Source organism: Dufourea novaeangliae, unplaced genomic scaffold (genome assembly GCF_001272555.1).
Source record: "Dufourea novaeangliae isolate 0120121106 unplaced genomic scaffold, ASM127255v1 scaffold162, whole genome shotgun sequence".
In the NCBI taxonomy this organism is placed as follows: domain Eukaryota; kingdom Metazoa; phylum Arthropoda; class Insecta; order Hymenoptera; family Halictidae; genus Dufourea; species Dufourea novaeangliae.
In genome coordinates, this window is record NW_015374046.1 from 2,272,985 (window position 1) to 2,300,455 (window position 27,471).

General features: G+C 43.3%; 1 protein-coding gene across 8 annotated transcripts in view; it reads right to left on the reverse strand.

The window, feature by feature from the left end:
• The window catches only part of LOC107189777 (retinoic acid receptor RXR), a 55,904-nt gene that overhangs the window by 7,185 nt on the left and 21,248 nt on the right, over positions 1-27,471 (reverse strand). For 6 of the 8 annotated variants that reach the window (XM_015578399.1, XM_015578393.1, XM_015578397.1 and 3 more), the window contains exons 2-4: positions 23,870-24,260; positions 3,263-3,392; positions 2,536-2,697 (exon numbers count right to left, since the gene is read on the reverse strand). In XM_015578399.1, coding sequence (XP_015433885.1) covers positions 2,536-2,697; positions 3,263-3,392; positions 23,870-23,954 — 377 coding nt within the window. In that variant the 5' untranslated portion in view covers positions 23,955-24,260. The remainder of the gene's footprint in view (positions 1-2,535; positions 2,698-3,262; positions 3,393-23,869; positions 24,261-27,471) is intronic. The other 2 variants (XM_015578398.1, XM_015578400.1) reach the window with 2 other exon arrangements.

Sequence of the window (27,471 nt, forward strand, 5' to 3'; positions counted from 1 at the left end):
AGATTCATGCGCTGTTTTTAACAAACGGAATCCTCTGAAGGATTCACAATGCACATTTCTCTGGTGCAGAATAAAAAACACTGATCCATTTCCACAGAAAAATTGTGAACTTCCTAACATTAGATTGAATTTACTACCCGCTGTATTATGAGAATCAAGGGGACGAAAAGATTAATTACGGTTCTACCGACGGAAGGACAATCTGCTTCGTGGAAAATTATCTCGAGGCTGCCTCCCCGAACACCTAACTTCGTCGACACGTGGTAGGCAATTCCTGGACCACCGTGCCAGACTCGTTTGATCTTCGTGAGTTTACACGAAAGACAAATACGACTGACGCGAGACACGCGCGAGGATGAAGCGCGTCCGTCCGTCATCTCCTCGAAGCCAACGCGTTCTCGCCTATCGAGTTGAGGAATCACGTTTGGTACACTACACTTTGATCCGTTCCCTTTACGTCCTCACTATTTTCCCCTGAACCTCTCGATATTTTACACTGATAAAATCTAAGGAAATATCTTCATCAGCCCTGCTACCAGATCGTGGATCTTATGGATTTATGGAGAATGGGGTAAACGCAACAAAACGAAAACCCTGATTAATTTCTAATTAGTCTCTTCATCTCTGTTGCTTTGGATTTAATCAATATATTCTCTTATGTAGAACAGGGAAACCTGATTATGGTTTCTTCAGATCTGGATAAACACCTAGCCCTATAGAAGAACGCCTAACCCTATAGAAGTATAAAAGAACACATAACTTAACGGATTTAAATCAAAAGAATCACTAATGAAACCGATGTTCCTTTTGGAACAGAAAGTTCTGAAGCAGTATGTCCATCATTCGTGTCTCTACAGTTCACTACTCGCCCTCTGACTATACAGTCTCCTCCCACCCACGTTAGCGAAGAGGACCGATAGTCTCGATGCTTGTTGCGTCAGAGCCAACCTTGGACTTGCCGTGGCTCAAGAGGTTAGGAAGACTAGCCGGCCGTAGTTCCTACCAGGGGGAAGAGAGCGAGGCGGGTTCCCAGCGTCTTGGTCGTGCAGGCACTTTGCTCCAGTGGCAGCTAATTAAGCAATCACGGCCATTATCAAGGCCCGGGCTCGCGCGCCGTGTCAGATGTGCATCGCAACCGCCGGGTTGTCTATCGTCGCGTTAAGGATTTAATGAATAACATTACAAGTATTCAATGAATGCATTTTCGAAAACAGGAAACTGTCTCCCTCATATGTCATTTGCTTTCGGTTCGTTGCTAATTCTTCGTCGTGAAGTAGAATGCATAATGAAACTTCAATAGACTTTAATACATTTTTATTCTACTACTGATCCAACAATATTCTTAAGGGAAGAAGAAATTTCTTCTCTTCTACTGACCCAGTTCTATCGATGGTCTTCTGTTCACGACTATCAAACATTGAGAACTGTGTAAATAAATATTTAATAGATAAATTCTCCACGATTTCATTTTGTGGGCGGGAGTGGACCGTTTAAAAAAACCTCCCTATGTATCACGAACGAAGAACGATCGAAATAACGTGAAAGGTGAAAAGTGCACGACCGTCGCGTGCATGTAACGATCGACAATCGTTGGTCTTTTTAAAAAGTTGCCGTAGGGGACCATATTTTATTGCCGATGAAATTGACGGCAGCTGCAGGCCTCGACGACAAAGGAAAGACGACTCCGTCGTTCGTGACCATTGCGAGAGGAAGCACCAGAATTTCGTAATTCTAACATCGAGCCAGTTCGAGATAAAAGTCCGATCTCCTTGGAGCGCGGCGGTTCGCCGACATTTCCATTATTCCGTGGAAGTTCGTTGCTCGACGATTATGCAAATGCAGCGTCGTTGCATCCACCACGATACAGTTTATTAATAAACGTCCGAACGACAGGATGAGTCACGGGTATATCATTTACAGCGATTAGACTGCGGATACGCGTGACAAGTACAATTTTTTGGGCGTTAATTTGCAAGAACTAAACTTCGTTCGTATATTGCATTCACTTTCCAAAGGTTCTAACAGGCTCTAAATTAAATGAAATTGCGATTAACTAACAGCGATGATACACGACACTCGGGTCATTTCTAACGATTTCTTCTCCTCTTATTTTCCTCTCAATTCTATTTTTTCCCCCAAAGAGATTAAGACAATCCTTAATCGTGCGACGACTTTCGCGATACGAAACGCAAGACGCGTGGTCGAAGGTCACGATAAACGAAAAAAAAAAAAAAAACAGACTTTTATCATTGCAACGCGAGCCTTTTTATCGTTGTAGGTGAAACCGGCGCTTGTTAACACTTGGTCTCTGTCGTTTTATCGAGCAAAATCCGGGAACCCTGAACCGATCATCGTTCCACTAGTGGAAAAGTATCGACGAGTTTACACACCGTTTTGAGTAACAGTTACGATAAGAATATTTTCAACTGAATAACAATCATTAATTTTCGGTATTTTGTAGTAAATGTACACGTAATTATTATTCGTTATTTTTCAACGAATCGTTGAAAAATGGTTGACGTAAGATTTTCTTACCTGTAGACACCGTAGTGCTTGCCGCTGGCACGGTCACCGCAGATCGAGCAGAGGTGCTTGCTTCCGGACAGAGGGTGGTTTGGCGGGTACGGTATGACAGACTTGTTCTGGCCACTCGGCGACGTGCTCAGGAGGTTGCTGTGACAACCAGTGTTGAAGGATCTTACATGCAAATAAGAGAATAACAAGAACTCGACCTACCACACTACTGCCCCCCCTTGCTTGAGCAAAATACTGCGCTTGGAATTTCGTCTCTGGACTCGATGGAGCTATGGGATTGCAGCATGTAAACATAATTTTGTTACCTATATAAAAAAACTATCAAATATTCTCTGTTAATTTTTGGGAAATAAATAACAAGGACTTTCGGCTCTTAATTATACACGAGGAAGATTCAGTGTCCAATTAAAGGTATCTTGGCATTTGATAGAAGATTATAATCGCCATTGGTGGAGAGCTGAATATATCAGTTAATTAATAATCCATTTGCTGCAATCCCATAACGGTAGTGTAAGACGAAAGAATGAACAGTATTTTGCTCGATGCATACCTAGGGTGCGACTACAATTATAGTATACCCTCGATTCGCGACATCTTCTCGCCAGAATACCATTTCTTGGATATCTGTCGAGCTGATTCAACCGTCACCTGATCAAACACTCTGTTCAGAGTGCTATCGGTCTAACTGATTGTCTCTCAAGGTGACACTCAACGGGGTACTGCTTACCCTGGACTGTTTGGGCCGGAGGGGCTGAAGTTTCCTGAATTAATCAGGCTCGCTGTGTCCGGTTTCATGTCCAGGGGACTCTGTGGGCCCACCGAGGACATGGACATATTGCTGTTGTCCAGACTCAACCCTGCAACAACAAATAATTCTCTTGTTAGAAAAACCAAATTGTTATTATCCAAAGAAGTTTTATATGTTCAAAGTCGTGAAGATCCGAAATCTTCTATTCCGGAACTTTAATATTCGAAGATACTTGGAGTCCAAGTAGCTTTAAATTCTATGACACCTAGGGTCCAAGTTACCATAAATTCCAGACCACCTGAAGTCCAAGTAGCCTTAAACTCCAGGACACCCAGAGTCAAAGTGGCTTTCTGGCTACCTAGGTATTTCTTTTTGGAAACTGTTATTTCTCGCGTGTCCCGAATAGACTATGCTTTCTATCCGCTTACGAGTTACACTTTTACCCGATTAATATTTACATCGCGTCGTCCTTTTACTTTCATCAACCGGAGCAGCTGGCCGCGATTCCCAACGGATCGAGGACAACGCGTCTCTCTCGCGGCGAAGTGCAGCCACGCTAATTACCGAGTTAATTACCGAGAGTCCAAAGAGGCGATTTCGGCGATTTACAGTTACAGGGAACTTCTTACAATCGGACAAGAATCGAATCAACGAAGAAACGAGTCATCTATATCTTTGTACGGTGACTAAATCAGGAAAATTTCCTGAAACTACGGAGAAACTGATATTCCACTGTTAATATTCCGATTAAAGGGTATATCCGTTCCAAACATTATCAAAGTTTTGATTAACCAAGATTCTACTTTAATTAACTGCCAGGGTCGTCCATTTTGACCCGAGTTTCTCTGGATGTTCGCGAGGACCGCTGTAAACGAACTCGTAGATCCGTAAGTGGCCACACATCACACCGTGCCTCCATCTATTTCTTTTATTTCACGCTCCATTTCGGGCAGACGGTAACATCACGTTTTTTGTAGCGATAAGTGAGGGGAATTTCTGACAAGATAAATGACATTTTAATAGGGTTCGGTTGGACGATCACTGATAACCCTCTGCGCCACGTCGGGCGAAGGGGCAGAGGGGATGAAAGAGGACGAAAGGAGGGAGAACCGGATGATCCGTTAAGGACACCGTCAAGTGTATAGGTAATTGGTACGTTTGACGTCACGTTCCTTTCTTCTCTGTCTTGTCCCAGTGTTTCTTTATTTCTGTCTCGCATCGAAGACGCATCGGTGCTCGACAAATACGCAGCAGACGCGGACGGATGCACGAGCAGTGTTTGAATTGAATAAAGGAGTCCCTTGAAATCCAGGAGTGCTATCGTCTAAGAAATATTCCTTCAGAAAAAGGATTTTCTTCATATTCTACAATTACGATCAATATTATTTTGTGTCTATTAGTTTAAGATGTCTCAGTAATCCTCGAAGAGTCGAACGGAAGAAATTGAAGTCCTTTCGGGGCTATCGAGGTCCTTCACAGGTTAGCGAGGCTTTTCAGGATCTTCCAGTGAAGCACCGAGGTCCTTCAGGCACCCAGGAAGATTCTTCGTGTCCTTCCATTCTCGTCATGGAATATAACGTCCTCTGAAGGATCTTCAAAACCTTTCTAGGACCCTCTAAGGAGCACCAAGGTCTGTGGGGAACTATTATCTAAATTTTTAAAGGCTTGGAAGACCCTCCAGAGACTGTGAAGGTTCTCCAAGTTCTATTAGGATCTTCTCTACCTAGCGAATCTTTTGAAATCATTCCCTAGATCGTGTGAACGATATCACGGTTTAATACATAGAACGATTAAAATGTAGGTTAAATACTTTTCTCGGCGCGCACAGACGCGAGTTGCAGTCCTGTACGCTCAGTTTCGAACGTTGCACCGGCGTGTTTGCGTCTGGTTAAGGTGCCCGACACTGCCGGTATATTATAGCGTCGCCGGACTTGGCCTTGCAGCCACTCTCGTGTCCTTGTCCCAACGTCTCCCGCCCTCTTTGATACGATTAAAGCAGCGCTCGCACAACTCGTACACGAGCAACATTTGAAGATTTACGTACGTCGAACGCCTCTGAATAAAATATTCTGCACTGCATAAAAGATTCATCGACTACTATATTACGTCCATCGACTACTCTATTTGAGTAGAAGCTTCATCGACTGCTCTATACATTGAGTAGCAGTTTCATCGACTGCTCTACACATTGAGTAGCAGTTTCATCGACTGCTCTATACATTGAGTAGAAGTTTCATCGACTGTTCTATACATTGAATAGAAGTTTCATCGACTGCTCTATACATTGAGTAGAAGTTTCATCGACTGCTCTATACATTGAGTAGAAGTTTCATCGACTGCTCTATACATATATTGAATAGAAGGTCCATCAACTACTCTATATCAAATAAAGGGTCCATTGTTTGCTCTATACATACTAAATCGAAGATTTATCGGCTGCTCTATACTGACCAAAAGATCCATCGATTACTCTACGTCTATAACAATGACTGACACCAGCTCGTTATCAAAATTCCGTCGATTATTCTGAGTTAAACACATATTTTTAGACACTTCGAGTAACTTTACAATTTTCACGGCGGCGCGAGGACGACACACGTGAATGTTAATTTCTCGAATACCATCATTCAGTCGAGCCGTGTCGTCGATTCCACTGAGCACAGAGATCGGGGTGGTGGGATAGAGGGCAACGGATCGTGTTTCTTCTAGAAAGTCAAACGAGGATGTTTACCCGCGGGCCGGACGATTGCATCGCGCAACATTCGGCGCGGATGCAAAAGTCTCTTCTGCCGTTCCGTCTACGACGTGCACGGCCTTCGGTCCGCTTAGCGAGCCGGTTGCGTAATTAAAGCGGCGGCGCAACGCTTAATAAACGTCAACGATGAGAGGCACGCAATCGGCGACCCTAACACACTCGAAATAGAAGTCGCCAGAGTTACGACCTCGGGCGTAATTATACGTTTCGCAGAGGAGGGAGAGGGGAGGGTAAAAAAGAGGGGAAAAAAAAAGCGCGCGACTGGATGAACGGTCGATGATGTCGTGCCGTCGCGTCGTTTAACCTTTTCTGGAGTGATTGGACTCTAGTCTAGCCCCGACCGTTTTGTCTCGTTGCGCTCTTGAACCGACGCTCGCGAAATTAGAATTCACGCGACACGTTATTCCTTAGACACTGCGTGGGCATAACTATAAAACCACCCGAAAATTTTCAATCCTTACGTATTATGGTTAAAATAAGAAACTAGCCACTCTTTTCTCCAGGGAATATAATTTATCCTTTTCTGGAGAAACATTATTTCGCAACACGATTTCAGACATGGCATATACCTTGAGCCGTTTTTATTTTAACCACAATATACATAAGAACTGAACATTTTGTGGTGGTTTTGTAGTTATGCTACACAGTGTATGTGACTGCTTTCAAAACAGTTTTTAGAACAGAATACGTATATTTTATTTCGATTTAAGAACTCAGGGAAATTATTTCACTGAGGATCGATGGACGAAATCACTTCACTGCTCGAGTTTTAAAACTGCGTGTGTAGCAAACGATTGCGTCCAGAACGATACTATGGAAATTGAAAGCGGTGCGCGTCAATCCCACGAATGAAGTTTCGAGAACCATTGCCTCTCGTACGCAATTTCGGTCCCCTGTAATCCCAGGATAAAACGTAATAGCCAGCATCCCCAAGGAAGATCGAGTTGGAACAGGGAGACAGAACCTACGTGGAGGGTTTCTCCTTGGCGGCCATGTCGCAACAGAATGCCGCGATCGATACACTCGGTGCGATACATGACCATGCCCAATTCCACGGAGGCTTCTCTGCCCTTGAGAATCAGGTTCGTGTGGTTCGCCTTAACGCGCGCGCACTGGGCCCCCGCGTGTTCTCCGACTCACCTCTCGAATGGCAAATATGTTTTAAATATTCAAAAGCCCGGCGGCACTCCTCGACTCATTGTTGGCGTAGGTCGGTCAGGTTTTTCCTCTTCTCCTTTGGTCCCCCATTTTCTCAATATATATCTCTCCACCAAGTGCCCCCCGCGTTCATTTGCCATTTTCCTTATTTCTATATTTCTTTTATAATTCTATCAGCTACCGATTATTTACAGTGACTCACGCATTCGTTCACAGACTTTTGAAAACAACAATTAGATGTCAAAACTTTCGTGCAATTTCTATTCACGTGTCCTCCGTATCATTACTTCTTATCATTCTTTCGTGATAAACTTTTTTCAATTTTGAAATAAATTGCCATTTTGGTAAATAATTTGATCAAATAGAAGTGTCAGCCTTTCGTCAACAAACTTGCGAGTCACTGTATGTATATATGGACGGATGTAAAGGGTTCATTATGATACACAGGATGTCCTGTTAACGAGCAACATAACCGACGACAGAATTTTCTTTTACAGCAATTCATTAACAATTGTCCACTTTGAATTGATAAGGATGTATTCGTATCTATCTCGAACCACATATGCTTTCGAGCGTCTCCAGTTCCAAAACAAGAAGTGCATTAGGGAGGCGGCATCTGGAGGAGAGTGAGGGGGGGTTTGTTTTCGGCGAATATTATTTCGCCGGGCGCGAAACCCGAGACAGGAAGGGATAAAAATGGGAGGAGGGAGGATAATATTGCAGATACGAAAGGTCGACAAGGGGATAATAGCGGAGCGGAGGCGATGGCAAGACAAAAGGGAAATGCCTGTCGTTATTTAAAAGAAAAACAAGAACCATAATGGACATGGTATCGTGTTTCATAACTGTTCCAGAGAGGAATTAATAAATATTGCGTGAAATCGTGCGCACCAGCCGAAGATACGGGGCACAGTCTCGTTGAAGCAGAAGTCTATCGCGAACGAGTCGTCTCTTCTTCATCGTACTGGATGCGATACAGTCTAAATATAGTGGCAACACGTACCGATGATAATTGTTACAGCATTGACATTGAACGACGTTTGCGGGATGCCTTCTCTCGTCGATTCAATTATACCCGTTGCAGTTTCGATTGCTTCACCATAATAGTGGAAACCACAAATTCCAAAACAGCACAAGTCCACTGTTACTTTATGGTCTTAAAAATGGTTAAAAATGATTAACCCGTTAACTAGATTGGTCCACTACAGTGGACACCTACTTTATCACTTTAGTGACAACATTTGGAACATTTCTTGGCGATCGGCAGTACGAAAACTTCTTTAAATGACATCCAAACAATAGAGAAAACGGAGTTACTGTAACTATTAGTGGTTATTTATCGTGATCAAACACATTGAAAAATAAATATATTAAAAATGTTTTAAATAGTCTTAAAATGAATCCTGCATTTTATGAAAAAAATTGTTGCACAAGATACCAAAAGGATGCAGTTAGCGGAATAAAATTCATTATAAACATAATGGAAGTATATATATGTATTACTCATAAGGAGTATACAAAAAATGAATGGAGAATTACAGAAGATAAACTGTCTTCCTCAAAATTGTGGTTGGTGGATTTGTGCCATTTTGAAATTCATGGCCTCGATTGTATCGTAAAGAATATGTATAAAAGATTGTTCGTTAAACGGAGTTAACGTTTGATAATTATGCTCTGTCTGTATTCCCTGTTTATAAGTGCATCGACGAAAATGAGCTTGGCAACGCGCGTACAGACAGAGAGGCCCATATGATTCAAATGCACGCGAATTTTCGGTGATCATTTATTCTAGACCGAGTCAATTTTCAACGAATCACGATCTTACCGAGTCGAAACCTGTTACGCGACCACGGAACAACAATCGCTGAACGTTTCAAGCGTCATGCGATATTGCGAAACTATCCGCGGACCATGAAAGAAGATGAATATTTATGTTCCGAGAAGCGTCGGGGAGCCTTGAAAACGGCAATAAACCGTTTCACTGCACCGTTTCGTTGCATTCCGCCGTTCACAGGATGGAAACTCGAAAGAAAAGCTGACCACACGGGTATATCGCGCTGCAAGTACGCAATTCGTAAACTTTATCCCCATCTGTTCGCTATCGTTTCGAGAACACCTACTATTCCCCGAACTTTTCCAATTTCTCAGTTGATTTTCTTTCTATACAATATCGAATCCATGAAACAACAACGGAGGATCTCGCCTGGAACAACAAGTTTCGCCCTAGAATCCCTCAAGATCCTCTAAAACCTTCAATCTCCCTTCGAACGTGATCAATACCGACCAACAACAACATGGTTGATATGTGGTTTCACGCAATATACTATCCTCGTAAATTTTGCCGATGGTTTTCGACTTCCTCGAACGATTCAAAGGACGGTCCAGGGGAACCACGGGAATTTCCAGTGAATTTACGGCCCCTTGGGAGCTCTGTGGTTGCAACGTGGCGTCCACGAGATGCGCCTAAGGCAGGCATTGCTGCAGAAGTGGTCTGCCCAGCGCGCGCGGGAAACTGGTTTTCAAGAAAAATCACACTCCTCCTCCTCCACCACCACCTCGGGGCCAGGGAGTCTCGCCCCGATCATTATTGGCCGTTCCAGCGTGTGCGTTATCCTTTCGCGTATTACGATCGACATACGTGATGGGTCACCGCAGCTGCTGATCGGATCTATCGGCACCATGGACAGAGGCCATAGAAACAGGCAGCGTGACATCTAGACTGTAGATCTTTATGCATTTATAGCGTTTCTTGGAAAATTCAATAAAATAAAGGTTTATGTAAAGTTTAATCCGCTTACTGCATTTTTTTAGTATCTTGTACAAAATTCTTTTTCGTAAAATCAAGAATCAATAGTCATTTTAAGACTATTTAAAATATTGTTTTTATAAACAATATGTTTGCTCACGATAAGTGATGTACAAGTAGTAGTCACGGTACACCGTTTTTCTAATCGTTTGTATGTCATTTGAAGAAGTTTTCGTACTGCCGATCGTCAAGAAACGTTCGAAATATTGTCACCAAAGTGATAAAGTAGTAGTCTACTTGTAGTGGACAAATGCAGTTAGCCGGAAAATGGTTACTTGGAAAATGGTCTTTACCCGCCCAGATTTTTATCTAATTGTGAACTATATCATTGACGAACTTCCGTAGAACGATAGAGCTTCGAATATACCGACGGTGTGAGGACAGCAATTGCGACAGACTGCTAACAGTTATCAGGGAATATTTATCCTCCGCTCGTCTTGTACCCGTTTTGCCTGCTTATGAATCATCCTGTACACACGGCCACTGTAGGCGCGTGGGGTGTCGAGTTATTTGCTTAATTCGCGGCTTATATCGTCCGTTTACAGGGATCTAAAGTTAGCGGCCCCGGAGAGACGCCGCGCGTCCTCGCGAATTGTGCATCAGTGTAGCTTATGATTCCAGGCGAGATTCCGAGCGTTTACGGATTCTTTAGGGCTGTTTAGTCTGGCAGACATGGAAGTCCGTCCTCGAGTAAACGAATACTATACCTGAACCATGCGCACTTTCGATCGGAAATCGAATTTTGTTAACCTTCAAACTCTCGAATCCCAGTTGACTGATATAATAAACGATCAAAACGGTTATGGTAAAATTCAGATAAGGTGATACTTTTTCATAATCCCCACTTGACTGGTATAATAAATGGTAGAAACGGTTGTCAGTGGTATTATCTAGAAAAGGTGATACCTCTCCATCAACTCGATAAAATGTACACCATGCTTCTAACTAAAATGGCAGGCACACAACACTGTCACATTTCACGCGATGTATCCCATCAATTCGTCCCTACATCAATGTAGGTTCACAACTCTACCTAGCGAAAGGTGTTGCGTCGATTCGCTATCCCATTAGTCCAATTAATGAAGAAACGGTCCAAACGATCCCGTCATTCTAGAACAACGAGGCCGTGACACGCCAAACGGACCGACGAATCCTCCATCGACACGCGAAAATGAAAGGCAAGGTGGGGGTGTGGGGAAGGGAGGAAAAGGAAGATGTTTTCGCGGTAGCGCACGGATGGAAGGAGAGGGTTTTTAACAGTTTCCTGCACGCAGCTGCGACCGGATGCCGCTCCCACACCAGGATAGGCGTTATGACGTTGCACATGCAACCCACGCGAGACTGTGCGCATACATGTGGCACGAATGTACGAAAATAGTGCTCCTCTCTCCCTCTCTCTGTTCTCGGCCGCGTTGCCCGTGGCGCGCGGTTCAGGCCTTGAACCCGCGAAAAAAAACCTCGGTTGGATTAATGACTCGGCCGGAGCTGATTTATCTCGCCGTTGGAGGTGGAGAGATCGTCGACGCGAATTTTCAGTTATTTATCGACGCGAACGAACGCGTCCCTCTTTTGCTATATATGGCCACCATTGAACAGACACAATCACCTTTCGAAAGAGGCGATCGCGAGAAAATGGCGGATTTTCGGAGTAAATGGAAACGAGGAAAATCACAAGAAGCTTCCTCTAACGAGCATAAAATGGACAAAGGGATTCATTATATTGAAATTGGGGCATAAGAAAATAGTATTGCGAAATATGTACTGTTTTCTTGGGTACCATGATTGTTCTATATGTCCTAGTTTTCCTCGTAAATTCGGAAGACAGTCGATCTGTTCCAGAGTTCATCCGAAGGTACCAAAGTTTCAGAGTGTATCATACGAAACTCTTCCAAAGTTACGAAACTTTACCTCTTAGAAGTTACTAGGGACGATCATCCGCAACTGCGCGTCTATTTTTTACAAGTTAAAGTATCGGAAGGAACGAGTAAAGTATCCGAAGAATCGATTGTTTGTCGAAGTGTAGTGATTCCGTTCGAACAATTTTCTGATAGATCGCGCGGAGCAATTGAAGCCTCCACGGTTTGTTTTCCGTTTCGAATTGCCAACGATTTATCGCGAATGCACACGCCCTCGGAATATATGTGTATAATCTCTACCTGAACAAACTTCCCGCGAAAAGTACAGAAATTCCGTTGTTGCGAACAATGCTCGCATTGTGCGGACAGAGTGAGCACTCGCCACGGAACGCTCGAATATCGCCGCGTGTAAACGCACCCAGATAAGCGATTTCCTTTCTGTATTTCCCAGGTCAAAAACGACTGCGAATTTAATGCATTTATCGCATACACGATGAAACAAAGTCGAGTTGAATTTTAATAAAGTTCACTGAAGTTCTATAGAAGCTTTAGTGGGGATATCAAATCCCTATTGGGTTCCAATTTTGGGAAATTAGTATACATTACATAAACATTCGCAATGACAGAAATGGAAGCTTCATCTCTGATTTAAGCTTCTATAAAGCTTTATCTCTAATGAATTGAAAGAAATCATTTCGTCAAAAGTAGATTATACATCTGTATAAAGGTTTATTTCTGATCAATTGAAAGAAATTATTTAGTCAAAAGTTGATTACGCACCTGTATAAAGCTAAACGTACCGAATTGAACGATGACTCACGATTAAAATACCGTATTTTTTCATTCCGTTAAAAGGATTTTACGATAACGGACAGAAACGGAGTGGACGTCGCGTATCCTGAAACATAGATCCGTCCCGTTCGGTGTTTTCGATCGAAGCTCGATCCGAATCGGGGAGTCTGTACCGTGTTTGGCCGGCAATGAAAGTCAAAGAGCGCCAGCTATGCATCTGGAGTGGCTGAATACAGGAGCCGAGGGACTTGCGCGCACACACGTGAACACGCGTCGTGCGCTCATGCATAAATGTTTCTTATGTTAAAGCATAAGAAACCATCGGGAAACGCAGCGAGCGACGACGAATGTCGGACACAAGCGTCGAATAATTCATCCCCGTCGGTACTTTCTTATTAACTCTTGTATATCATTGACACGTCGATGTGTTGTTCGGTCAGATCGATTTCTGTAACCGTGCTGATCGGAGCAGACGAGAAAAGAATATAAAGAAAAGACAAAGCATTGTTATGAGACGTATACGATATACACGTTGCTTGGAATTGTATGCAATAGGTGTTGTGCTCGATTGGTAGTGCAATGCATCCGAGATGTGCTTCAGGAAATTGCATCATTGCGCTCAAGTGTCTCCGTGTGCGAAGAATCTATTCTGATGCATGAAGATGCACCGAGAAATTGCGCTGATTTACACAATCTTCACGTGGTAAAATAGAGTAAAAAAAAAGAACTAAGGGTTGATAGATTCACGTACTAAAATAGAGGAGAAAAGTAGAAACCAAGGGTTAAAATCTTCACGTTGTAAAGTAGAATAAAAAAACAGAAACTAAGGGTTGAAATCTTCACGTAGTAAAGTAGAATAAAAAAAAAAAAGAATTAAGGGTTGAAATTTCCGAGGAGGTTGAGGCGATCGATGAAGCGCGGATACGGGAAACTCGGGTCGCATGGTACGCTCCTGCAAGTGCAGAGCAGACCGGATCTATATGCAGCCATACTTTATATAGCACCGCACGCCACGTGCAGGGCGACTTGGTACCTGGGTCACCGGGAGAAGGTCACGGGGTCGAGATTTCAACCTAGGTGCGCGACGACGGTGAATTTCACGAATCTCGTAGGCGTGTATTCGCGCGATCTACTCGACGTTGTTGCAGGTGCAACGGGACTTGATCCAAAAACTGCAAACGAGCAACCGAATAACTCTGTCCTTTCTACATTATCTGTTACTTTATTCCTTTGATGCCAAAAAAAAAAAAAACATCTTGTACATCATGTAATGAACCGAAGCAATTCAGTTTTAAATACTGGAAACCGTCGAGAACAAAGGAGCAACGTGTTCCTCCTGTTTCTCTATTTTTCCTTGAACGATCCGCCGTCGGTTCGGTTGTTCAGCATATCTGCCGGCGAGATCGAGCCTCTCCGGTATATATCAGAGCGAACAAGAGTATATGTCGGAGTTTAAATTGGCCTTGTACCGTGAATACCAACGGCGAAGGTCAGGGGTTCGCGTTTTCAAGCAGGTGAGCAGACGGCGCACACTTACGCGCCTGGCTCCTGTGGAACCGCCGCCGCGTGTGTACGCCTCGTTGTCACAGGTGCAACGAGCCGTGTCGTGGCTGCACGCTTCCACATTGTATTTCCGAGCTGGAAACATATTTACAGCGTGCGGTAGTATATATTTGTAGGCTTTAACTAACCCGTGGAAAACGATCGCGTAAACAACATTTAAACGCCTATCAACGCGGTAATAATCGTATCGAACTCCTATGGGACCTATTTTCAGTTCCTTCCTTGTTATACTGTATCTTTAACTCCTTGCTCTACGATTTTATGGTATAATTCGTTGTAACACAATTTTTCAAGCGAGCAGAAGATCGTTGTTCCAAAAAATGTTTCCCAAACCGAGGCATTCGACTTTATTTTTTTTTTTATGAAGTATCATTCCCTTGTTACTTGTACCAACTTATATACAGGGTGTTATGTAACTGGTGTTACAACCGGGTAGGCGATGATTCTTTATTATGTTCAGGGAACAAAGGGTGATCTACGTTTCAATCTAAAGTGTTCCATAATTATCATCGCTGTACAATGGAACCATAACAAGAAGAATCAGGGATTATTTTCTCTGCTAATTTTACTATACACCTACACACTCGTAAAAAAAAAATAACGTGGAATCGTTGCGTGAATCAGAGAGTTCAGAATTCATTTTTCAATTTTCCTCAGGCATCGATAGTATCCAATTTCCCGCGACGAGACAGATAAACGGCGCGTCGATGCGAGCCGACATACATAAATCTCGGGATCGCGGCACGTGTACGATCGATCATGCACGGTGCGCGCTGTGGGGGAAGAGAAGCACACGTACAATTTTATGACTGTCGATCTCGCAGGGCGTGGCCTCGGTCGGGATCATGCATCGTGCCGTGACACACGTGCAGAAAATTCCCGTACGCCACACGGGACAGGCATACGAGATGCATTTCCCATCGTCATTCCCATGGTGCATCGAGAAACGAATTACTCGAGCGTGGTCGAGAGAAGAATCTGTCCCGACCCCCCACTCGGTTTCCCTTGATCGTGTCTAACGCTTACGACATCGTTGAACTAGACACGGATCCGTCGATAATGACGGAAAATTATGCGACTGAGAAAAAGTGGATCTAGAGATGATTAGATTCTACGCAAATCAGACTGACTGTGTTCGAGGCTGCAGACCGAAGGCACGGACAGTTGACACCATTATGGAGTCAGGAAAACTGAGATTAACCATTAGACAGTTAACTTTTTTTTAGTTCTGAATCACTTCTATCTAGGATAAAAGATGTAAATCTGTAACTGAAATCGTGGGTAATTGTAGATTCTCTATTGAACGATGACAGTCATCAAGTATGACGCTGTTCTTCGATTTCGTATCAATATTAGAATCTGTTACTAATGATCGATGATTCATCACTTGACTGCTGATTTTATGCATTTATCAGAAATGTGAATGTGCACAAGATAATACAGTAAAAAATTCTTGCGAACGTCAGTATAAATTTTACTTTGGACCCGACGAAACCTTTGAAGAAGGAAACAAATCTCTAACGTAATTTCAGTTAATGTAAATTAACCTATAAAGTCTGAATATGCATAGAGATCCGCAATCCATTCATCAATTCAGACAAATTGTCGATGGGTTAAATACAAGTTAAAAAGGAATTAAAAGATTCTAACCCTTCTCCTAACACGATATAAGCCATGGACATTCTACAGCAGAGAAGACGCTATCGTTTCAACCTTGAACAGTCATTGTCACCTACCGACCTAACCCTCGAAGATCGAACACACATAACACCTCGAGTCTCTGTAGGATTTTCTCCGCATTTTTGAATGCAAATCTCCAGCGTTGGTCTAATCCTCGCGCAGGAAATCCTGCGATACGAATCGTAAATTTGCATAAAGCCGGGGCTGACATTCGCGGTGCCGCGGAATTTATTCCGTTCCCCTCATAAACGGTCACCTCCTCCTCCGACCGACGCTATTTTTACCGCGACCGTGGAAAGTCGCCGGGCTCCGTCACTCCATTTGTCTTCTGTTATCCACGGACGATTTATCAACGTATCTGTCAGGCATCCAGTTCTCTCCCTGCCCCGTATCGGACATATGTCCAATCCAACCCGAAGTCGCGATCGACCTTTCCCCGAGCAATCCTGTCCACGATCTACCAGACGATGGAACCAATCGACCCACAGACATCCAGATGTACCTGACGATGGATCACAGACTGACAAACGAGGGAACTTCGATACCCTGAAAATTCAGATTTCTTTTAAACTCCACAGGTTTGTAGGGGATCTGGATAGAATCATCAGGCAATTTTTCGTTTTTGCTGATACTCGGTTCTTCAGAATGAAACCACCCCTTACAAGTCAATGTTGTCCTTTCAAGATTTGTTTTTTAAATAAATAAATATACAAGAAAAGAAAATTTTTTTACACAGGAAAATAGGAAAAGACATATTCACCTTTAAGGGGTGGTTTCACCCTGAGGAACCGAGTATCGACAAAAACGAAAGATTGCCCGATACTTCTATCGGAATGCTCTACAAACCTGTAGTATGTGAAAGAAATCGGAAGTTTCAAAGCATCGACATTCACCTTTGAGCGACTGAACACCTAGATCCACCGTGATCGCGACCTCTCCGATACGAAACCCTTCGTATCCCATGGCGAAACTGGTTTAACGTCTTCGCGTGGTCTCGTTGACGGGTCACAGGATAGATCGTAATGGATATCTCGATTGGTAATTCGCGATGAAATCGAGGCGCGTGAGCTCAGAACCGGAACGAATGTCGGTTGTGGTCTCAAGGCTCGCGCAGCAGTAGTTTCTTGTATTCGCGCCTCCTCCCCTCTGTCGTACTAGTCCGGACACACGCTAACGAACTTAGTCAACGTAAGTCAACGAGCATTACGTAACCGTGATGGACACGTCGCGTGGTCGCGAAGGTAAGAAGGTCTGTCAATCACAGCCTGTGGCCGCGCGGAACGGTTAAGGACACGGTTTTCGATTGTCTTCGGGGCCTGGGGGATCGTAGAGCTTCGCTGAACTTCATTAAACTTCGATGAACTGTCCCTTTTGGGAACGTAATTACATCTATTTCCGGAAGACGTGGGTTTGGAAGTGGATGGAGTAAATCTTTACATGATAGTCTGTTTAACCTCACCGTTGGGTGACCTTCCTATTATTTCTCAACACTAGAACAACCAAAGCAATCGAAATTTTTGTCTTTATAATTACAGTCAATCATCGACGAACCAGCCAAGCACTCGAATTCACCGAAAATTCGATGAAAAGCTGACAGAACGTTAATGAGAAGAGAGTAAGCCCCTAGAATGAATCGCCAAGAGGTGAACCTTGAAACTCCACCAGGAGGGAACCGTAACTTGTTTCGCGACGTGCGAACAATACTGCCATCAATTCTCCCGTGATGTAACTTCAGTAAAAGCGTTTAGAACACAACCAAAGAATATCTGGCGTCGGTGAGTTGCGTCAAGAACAATGGCAAAAAGACCGCGGGACTTTCACGGTGAAACACGTCGGGCGCGCAACACACGAGACAGACAGACCGGTACATACATCGAACCGCGAATACATTCTCAAAACGGTTATTGGCGGCGTGTCTACGTACGTACGTATACATGGTGGACCACCAAACGGGATCAGCTTAGATTATTCTACTGCTAGCTGCTCGATTGAAAATTCTGTTGGCTAATATAACAGGATTCAAGAAGAGCTTTAAGACGATTGTACCAAATCTTTTGTCAACCCTTTTCTCTAGTTTTTTTTCAAGTTCACCTTTAGTTTTATTTATATATAAATCTATACTTCGGCATGTATGATAGTAAATAATTTGTTTTCTTCTAAACCAAAAAAACATCAAGAAAACATAATTTACCTTAATTAAAACGATGTTCAAAATTATGTCTATCAGCGCGTAAACAGTTACGAAACGACTGCTTAGTTCTATTTATGACGTCTGCACCAATGGTTAAGCATGCAAAAAAATTTTATATTAAAAAAGAATAATCTAAGCTGATCACGTTTCGTGGACCACCCTGTATACCGGTACGATCGCGTGTACCGATATGTCCGCATAATAGATACATCTAATCGGTCACTAGCCACGTCGTCGATGCCTGGGCAACGTGACTGCAATCAACGATTGCTTCCTGTATATGCCGTTCCGTAGGCTTGCCATTGTCGACGAACAGATCTTCTAGCGGACCAGAGGAAATCGCGGATACGATGGAGAATATCGAACAGAGGAAGTCGAGAAGAACGGTACGATCTGTTAATGGGGTGTTTCTTCTGTAAAAATGAATCGAAAACACGGAGTATGAATTTACTGACGATAAGTAGTAACAGGATGTTATGATCAGACGCGCGCCCAAACACTCTATGAATAGAGTACAGCTAAAATGGTATACAAGCGAACAGGAAATGATTTCTTATGCAAAATACGAATTAAAATGTAGAATAAATTTCTATTCATCGAAGGCTCAGGTTTCGAGAGAATTGAATCTAAAGATCCATCTAGAACACGTGTATTCGGTCTTGGAAATAAGTAGAAACGGAATGCAATGAACAGACGCGTTAGCCAAGTTCTGTTCAATCGCAACAGATTTTCAAATTCCATCATTTGGAAAATGTACCATCGCCTGGAACAGATTTCATCGCAGATTTCCGACTTATTTTTCCATGCAGAAAAACCCTCCGCTCGTTTGTACCATCCTTTCGACCGCACCCTCCATAAATATACGTCAGTTTTCTCGAGAACAGTGAACCGAATCGCAAAAATTTCGTTCTAGATCTTGGTTTTATTTTTTTTACTATGAAAAATCACCTTCTTGTCGCATATATCACCGATAAGAGACCGCCGTTTACAATAACATACAGGAGAATCGATCTTGTATCGGGAAAATGCTACGAGCACCGATGGGCGGAGCGAAGAAAACAAGACACGAATGGGCGTGGCATTCGAAACGCCGTAGTGGGGATAGCATAGTGACCTTGAGCTGAATTGCCTATTAATGTTCCAACGCAAACGCAAAAATTGAAGTCGTTAAACGTTGTTCTTTTTTGGGGGAGGGAAGGGGGGGCTGCGTGAAATGCGTACAACAGCAATTTCAGGTGTTCATTAAGCGCACCGCACGGTGTAATATATGATCGTGCGTGCATTAATCAGCGAACCACCGGAGTTAAATGAATCACCGAGAATAGACTCATTAAACGCGTTAACTCGCGCGTGTAGCAGTTCGATTATCTAAGCTCGCTTCCGCCACGCACAGCGTTTCTCTAACATTGAATTCGAAGCCGAGATTGAATGGATCCGATGGAAATCGACGCGATACCCAAGAGCTCTTAGATCAGTCGACTAGATAAACCTTTCCCCGCGTGGATCATTTCGAAACGGCGGATCTGATCGACAATCTACCCTCGATATTCCATTCATAGACTGCAAAGTAAACTGGGCTAGAAAACTAGATCGTTCCTACTAATACCACACAGCTACATAACACGGCCAAGGAGCTACTGTGGTTCCTTCGAAGAATTATCGTCAACTCTAAAATCGTAGAGTTATAACAAATGATTAACAACCGTTTCCTTCAACAACAAAAAAGTAAAACTTAATCCATTAGTAATTTATCCCGAATGAGATTTGGACACGGCGCATTTATCATACACAACGTGATTATCAGAGAGATACGTGTAAGTTTTGTATCTTTTGCATTTTTTATGACGGACAGAAGTAGTAATTTATTTAGACGTAAGTTTATTAGACAGTTAAAGGGTTGATTGAGGATTTAATGAATAGTTGAATGGTTCGATGACCCAGTGAAACTAACGAATGAAACCAACTCGTGAAACAGTTGAAGAACCCGCCTGTCAAATAGAATAACCTTCGGCGTCAGACGTATGTATTGCCTCCGTATTTTCGACAATCGATAAATTCGAAACCAAAGCCTCCAACGCAATTTCGTTATTCTTGATTTTCATCTTGGTTCGACATATGGAATCCACCCTATGTGCAAGTATCCCACAAATATGTGGGGTATTAATAAATACCCTTTATAGAAAAAACAGCCATCGAGACAGACGTCTCGACCGTGGTGTTCCCAGGAACACCGTGAATCGTTAATTAAACGAGGATCTGGTCGTCGGTGGAACGCGTGGTTGCGCAAAAGCGTCGGCAAGCGACACCCACGCGCTGGAAGGTGCCTAATCTAATGCGGGGCAGAGGTGTGTGTACGGGTTCGCACACGTGCGCGTTCCGAAGCGGAGGCTGCGCTTCACGGCTGGTTCGCATCGGTGCCAAGGTTGCGTTCGTGCTGGTGTACGGATTAAACTGAACCAGGCGCGTCGAGTGTTCTCTGGAGTCTTAACGCGCTGCTCTTATATCGGATCTGGAAAGGGTGAGCAATTGGGGAGGAATCAGCTAATATGATGGGGATCCAATTCGTCTTCCTATTTGCAATAAAACGATTCGCGATGAAAATACACTACTGTTGTGAAATTTAGACGCTCCCTCTCTTTTTTGAGATAGAATTCTGAACGGTTTTGAGCACCGATGATTGATGTTAGGGGAAGGAAATAATTAAGAGCTGGAAGAGTTTGACGAAGACACCTGTTACGTCGATTCAACCAGGTGAAGCGCACAACCCTTCTTCCGTGGATACGAAGGCTCCTAAATGGGGTGCATTTAAATCATGGGGGTAATACTGAAAGATATTAACACTGGAACTACCAAAGCAGAGAAAATAACTGTTTAAAACACTCTTATAAATAGACTGTTAAAAATGTAATAAGATAGGGGTCTTAATAAATGTTAATACTATTCACATGTTATTATTAACATGGTCGTGCTTCTAGTAAAAACTTCAAAATTCCTATCCATTTGAATTTTTAGATACTGGTATCGGAAATCGTGAATTTGCATAAACTTCCGCAGTCTATTTATAACGATGATTAAAATTAAATGAAATATCGTTGCCCTCCAATATATTCAAATTACCCCACCTTGGGAAACACTGGTTTAGAGCGTTCGAGCAGACGCGAAATCAAAACAGGAACACAGATAGGGAAGTTCTATCGAGGTAAGGCGTAAGAATCGAATAATCGGAAGAAGCTACACCGATGTTACACCTCGAGGGTAAGAAAACAGCTTGTCCAAGAGTCCCTGAAACTAGCAACTATAGATACAAATGGGATTCCATCTCGACAATCGTGGATTTCCTCGCTCGGATCTACACAAGTGTAATTTCAGAGTGGCAGTGGAGAAAAAAGTGGAGGCACAACGCCTGGAAGAACGCGGGTGACTCTTTGCGTTGCTCGGCAATAGGGGCACGCGATAAGACTCGAAAAGGCTCGTAAATCGTGGACAGGAGAGCGCTGTAGATAACGAAGCGCATTGGCGTGACCTTCCTCGCGGCGGAGCGTTTGCCGGGGCCGCTTTTGAAGCCGCTCGCGACTGATAACGGCCAGCCGCCGGTCGCGTATACACTGCAAGCGCATGCGTGGTGTCCCCCGCTAGAAAATTGCACCATTCAAGTTTCAATAGCCGACCTTCACCCCGTGTGCGCATTGAACAGCGCCGTCGCGAGACCACGTGTGCTTTCCAGCTTGAAAGAGAGAGAGAGAGCAATGAGAATTCCGCGACGAAATCGATCTAATTTCGAAAGCTGATGGGTTATTCTGGATCGAAATATTGTCTACTCGAGAATCTGTTGATCGAACTCGAAAACAAGCTCGACAAACACTGTTGGAGGGTTGAACTGGTTCGACGACGAACCAATATCAATATGACTGAAAGCACAATATCTACCCTATAAGAATCAGAAGAATGTAATATGTCTTAGGTGGCACTTACGAAAATTTTACTGGTACTTGAACAATTTACCGGTGATATGATTTTATACGCTTATAAGTTATTCCGATTTTTTTTCAACAAGTTATGTGTTAGTCTTTATGAAATTCTATGGTAATTTTCATAATTGTCTAAATGAAAGTTTGCAATGATTTTTAATTGAATTTTTCCCCTGTTAAAAATTGCCCGGTACACGTCAGCAAATCAATAAATATTATTTATAATAATCATTTATATGTCATGTAATATACACGAAAAAACAACATGTTTGTTCGGTAATTGTTAAATAATTTTGGAATGAACAGGTTAACATTGTCTTGTACATCGTTTACAACATACACAATCCAAGTTTGTCTAATTCGACGAGTGGACAGCTGCGCACCCTCTCTGGGTTAGAAGGAGGGCTGATTAGTATGCAAGGCAATTGTCCAGAAACTCGATCCTCCAATTATCTCGGCGGCCCGAGCAAAGAAACTGTAGAGCCAAGCATTGTGTTTTGAATTAACACACCCACAAACGAAAACCGGGATTACACAGCGCGGATAGTTCCGAGGGCTGTGAATAGATAAGACGAAGGCGAGCCTTGAAGCACGCCGCTAATTGACTGTCTAGCACCGCTATGCTAATTGTTGTTCGCACGTTTCGGTCTCGTTTCAGGTATCTCGCCACAACGACGGTGGTAGTGGAAATTCACTGCATAAGGCAAGTTCCCCCGGCGATATCGATTTTAATCAGCAAGGACACAACGCACGAAACGGCGGTGGTAATTATGAGGTACGATTGTCGAGCGACACGATTATCGTTTACGCAGAATTTCTTCGTTATCGAGTGGTAACCAACACGCGAACTTCACTGACCATGTTCGGAAACTATCCGAACCGATGCATTCTCTGTATGGAATTTTGTTAATACTTTGATGTCGGATCTTTTCAAAAAGAAAAGCTGAAAGCGTCTGATGTAGTAGTATGTATTTCTTAAACAAGAACTAGAATAGTAAAAAATTGGGAAAAATCGTATTTTATATATGTAAAGTTTGACAAATAAAAGTTAAGTAGAAGTTTCTAAATATTCTTAGACTATCTGAAGCTGTATATTTGCAAACCAAAAACCCTCTCGCTAGGAAAGTGTTAATTACAACAGCGTTTCTAATATTAGACAACCTAGGAAAATATCGTTCGGTCTATCGGTACAACGTGGATAAACATAACTGATAAGAAACGCATTTCAGTTTTGTTTCCCCTTCAAAAAATTGCAAGTTTGACTCACATTGATCACCAATGGGAGGTCATGTAAGTGGCAGTACAACCGGGTAGAGAGGTGAATCTACGTGAAAAAATACAGTCGAAAATATAGAATTATTTTTTCATTTAAAACTTCGTTTTCGAGATAATCGAATTTGAACATCTGCTGGATACGCGCGTGCAACTGAATAGGACTTGGCTAGCGCGTCTGTTCACTGCATTCCGTTTCTACTTACTACCATGACGAATACCACACATTTCAGATTACTTTTCATAGTAGATTTCCTCGAAAACAAAGTCTGAAATGAAAAAATTTCATTGCATACTTTTGACTTATTTTTTCAGGTAGAATCACCTCCTACATGGTTGTACCACCAGTTACGTGACACTCTGTATAATAATTGTTCGGTGACAACATCGAGCCTCGTGTTTCCAACTTCGACCAAAAAAAAAGAATTTCAGATCATACATAAAACACTGTGTATAAATTTATCACGCGATAAGAGTTTGCAGACGCGTGTGTCGAAACGACACGCGACGACTGAACTGTAAAATGTTAATGAAATTGTACATACAGGCGTTCCCGCGCGACCAGTGCTGGGCCTGGGTCCCCTGGATGATGGCGGTGACCGACATCATCGGTTTCTCCTTCTTCATCATCCTGGTGGCCGTCTTGATCTTTCTCGGTTCGCTCGTCACTTTTCACACCACCTTTCGCCGCGGGTACCGTTCTCGTCGACACAAACGGAGAGAAGGGGGGACACGATGTACTTTCAAACGGACCACGATCGACGACACTCTCGTTGCGTCATTTCGAGAATCGGAGGGGATGGGGGAGGAAAAACGACGACTGGCCGTCCTCTCGTAACCCCTAAACCGAGGTACGTTCCTGTGGTCTCTTTTGGTATCGATTTGGTATCGTTCACTGCACTTCTCTTTGGTCGTTAACGTCGATTCTAAATTTCTCTACGAGAGAGGAACACAGGGGTCGAATGCATGAATCGCTACGACAACGTATCGAACCGTCGCACATGAGACTGCCAATTGTAATCATTTCGATGGAATGACAAATTTTAACTCCGAAACAGTTTACGTTTCAACATTCCCAGTCGAAATGGCAATTTCATGTGCGCACCGACCCGATACGAAAAATGACTAAACGTATTTTCGGGACGAAGGTTCGAAAAAGACGAGAAATGTTCACGATCCTCTGAAATTCCCAAGGCTGAGAGATTAAAATTACACCACGGAAACCGAGAGTAAAACCGTCTGAAGAAAGCGAAATTGGAGCAGTTGCACGCGAGATCAAACGAAATTTCGCGAGTAGTATGTGGCTGGCCGTGATATTTCATCGAGTTATAACCCTTTGAACTCCTTTGTGCGAGTGTGGCTTGAAATCAATTTCATTCACAGGTACTCGTACCTCGAGACACACTCGACAATTTTAACACGTTGACTGCCAGCTGCGAGATAACTCGTAGTTGAAATTTAAATACCTCTACAAAATTTTGGCATAAGATTAATATCACAGTATAATTTGAAACAATACAAGCAATCTCTATTAATCAAACGCATATATTTTCAAAGATTTATGACTTAAAAAACGAAGAAGTGTGTCTGGGTACGTACTGCCTTTTCCACTGTGGCAGTCAACGTGTTAAATATGTATTCTATTTCACAAAACATGCAACCATTACACCAGCCAGATAGAATGTTACGCGCGAAACAATGTTTCACCGTGCAAATTCGCGCTAGTGTAGTGCCCAAGGGTGTAAGAAAAACCGCAAGTTTTTCCAGCGATCTCGCGAGACAGAGGCAGAGAAGAAACTGCAAGTAACTGGAATTTCTTGGCGTTGTGTTACGGAGCTGCGACCTTGACCACAGGCGTGTAGGCAGAAAATGCGATTGCCTTGCCTCTGCGCGGCGACTCGTCACGGCGGCAGAGAAACAATGCTTACGTAACCGCGAGCAATTATGCAAAATGCAGCCGCCAGCCTATGCCCCCCCCCCCACGTGCGTGTGTACCACACCACACTCCTCTCCGTGGTGTGTGCATCTCCTATTCTTCTGGCGTGTGGCGAGGTACCGCGTATATCCGCCTGGCGACCGTACGCGATTCCGCTGGTCGACAATGGTTGGTCGACCATATACACCACCAACACGACCGTCAAGTTACGTAAAAGTTGCTTTCTACGGGTTGGCGGCGGGTGGAAGTCTACTTGCGCCTGGGCGTCTCGTCCTTCCACCTGATCGATTCCACGGTCATCGATCATCCGAACCGGATGGACGGGGAGCACCGCACCGTTTCTAATGGCAGTCGACGGTCTTGAGGTTGAAGTTCAAGGTTAATCCCCGAAGAGGCTGCGTCAGAGACCCTGTCTACCCGGGGAAACACGGAATCGATATACAACGGGTGGCTCCGTAACTACGGTCCCGCGACGAATTTCACTTGAGAATCTGGCTCGGAGTTTCACCGGGACGATGTATACAGGGTTTGATTGGTGGTACAACTAGGCAGATTTGGTGATTCTACGTGGAAAAATAAGTCAAAAATATAGAATAATATTTTTTTATTTCAGACTTCGTTTCCTGAGAAAATTGGATTTGATGAGTCATCTTGTAACGCGTGTGTTCCATGTCTCTATGGTTGTAAGTAGAAACAGAGTGCAATGAACAGACGTCCGGTTGGAAAGTCCTATTCTATTGCCTGTTACACTCAACAAATTTTGAAACTCGATTATCTTGAAAATGATGCGTCAAATGAACAAATTTTGTTCTACATTTTCAACTTATTTTCTTCATCTGGAATCACTCCCAGACACGGTCGTACCACCAGTTACCTCAGACCCTGTACACTTTACCCTCGGAAGGCGGACGACGGTTTTAATGTCGTGGACACGTCTGTTTGGACCCTAGTGTATCGTTCTTTCGAAATGCATTTCCGTACAAATATCTTCGTGAATTGGTTTTTTTTTTACTCGGATTGACACAAACGATTATAGAACAAGTTCTTGAAAACTCAAATGGTTCCTAGTGTATGGAACCGCAAAGTGTCACGGAGGAATCTTGTGTGGTAGCGAGCAAATATTTTTGGAAAAATATGTTCGTTCGATGATCATCGGCCTTGCATCGTACTGCCGGCGTGGAAACAAAGGAAAGTTTAACGCTCATGATTTATTTATTCTAAAGCGACTGAACTCGATATGTTATTGTCATCCGCGGTGTGAAAATTAATCGATAACGCGCGCGCCTCACCCGTTATTCACCTCACGTGTTTTGCTCGACGTGTGTAAGCTATTCTCCGACGGCCTCGAGGCTATACACTGCGCACAGCAGCAGCAGGCAGATGCGACTGTAGACTGAATTTGGCAAACTATTAGTGGGACCCTAACACCGCCCTCTGCCTACTTCTCGAACGCATCTTTCTTTCGTTGCAAACTTTCAAAAACTTAACCTCAAATCGTTAATCGTTGTTGCCATCGATTGGTTACTCGTTGTTACTGTTAATTGGTTAACCGTTATTACCATGTTACTTCGTTTCGACCACCTTTCGACAAAAAACGTCAACCTTTTAAAATCTAACCTTAAATCGTTAAACGTTGTACCGTTGATTGGTTACTCGTTATTACCATATTGCTACGTTTCGATCCCATCTCTCGACAAAAAACATCAATCATCTATCGTCGCATCGACTGGTATGACGCCATCTTGACACGCATTAGCCGTTATTAAGAAACGTTTAAAATAATGGAATAAATTTCGCGCACCGTTGCGCTATAGGAAAACCGCAAAGGCAAAAGGGTGAGATTGAACTTGTTTACGAGTCGATGACGACGACGACGTCGATGAAACAGGAACACGCGTCGCGTCGTATGCGCGCGTTCCAAAGCTAACAAAAAAAATTGTTGACCGCTGCAATGGTGCAGCCAGGCGGCGGAGGTTGCGCGGAACCTTGATACTGCGTAGAAGATTCAAGAGTGAGAAGGGTGGACGGCACGAACTGCGCACTTTCGCAGTTAGGGGACGATGATTCACGGATGGCGGGACACACAAACGCAGGAAGAAGAGCCACGTACCCGCGCGCTCTTATAAATATACACACGAAATATTTGTGTGACAACATACGATTTTTATAGAAATAGGGTAAACATCCCAATTATTGTCAGTGTCCCTGATA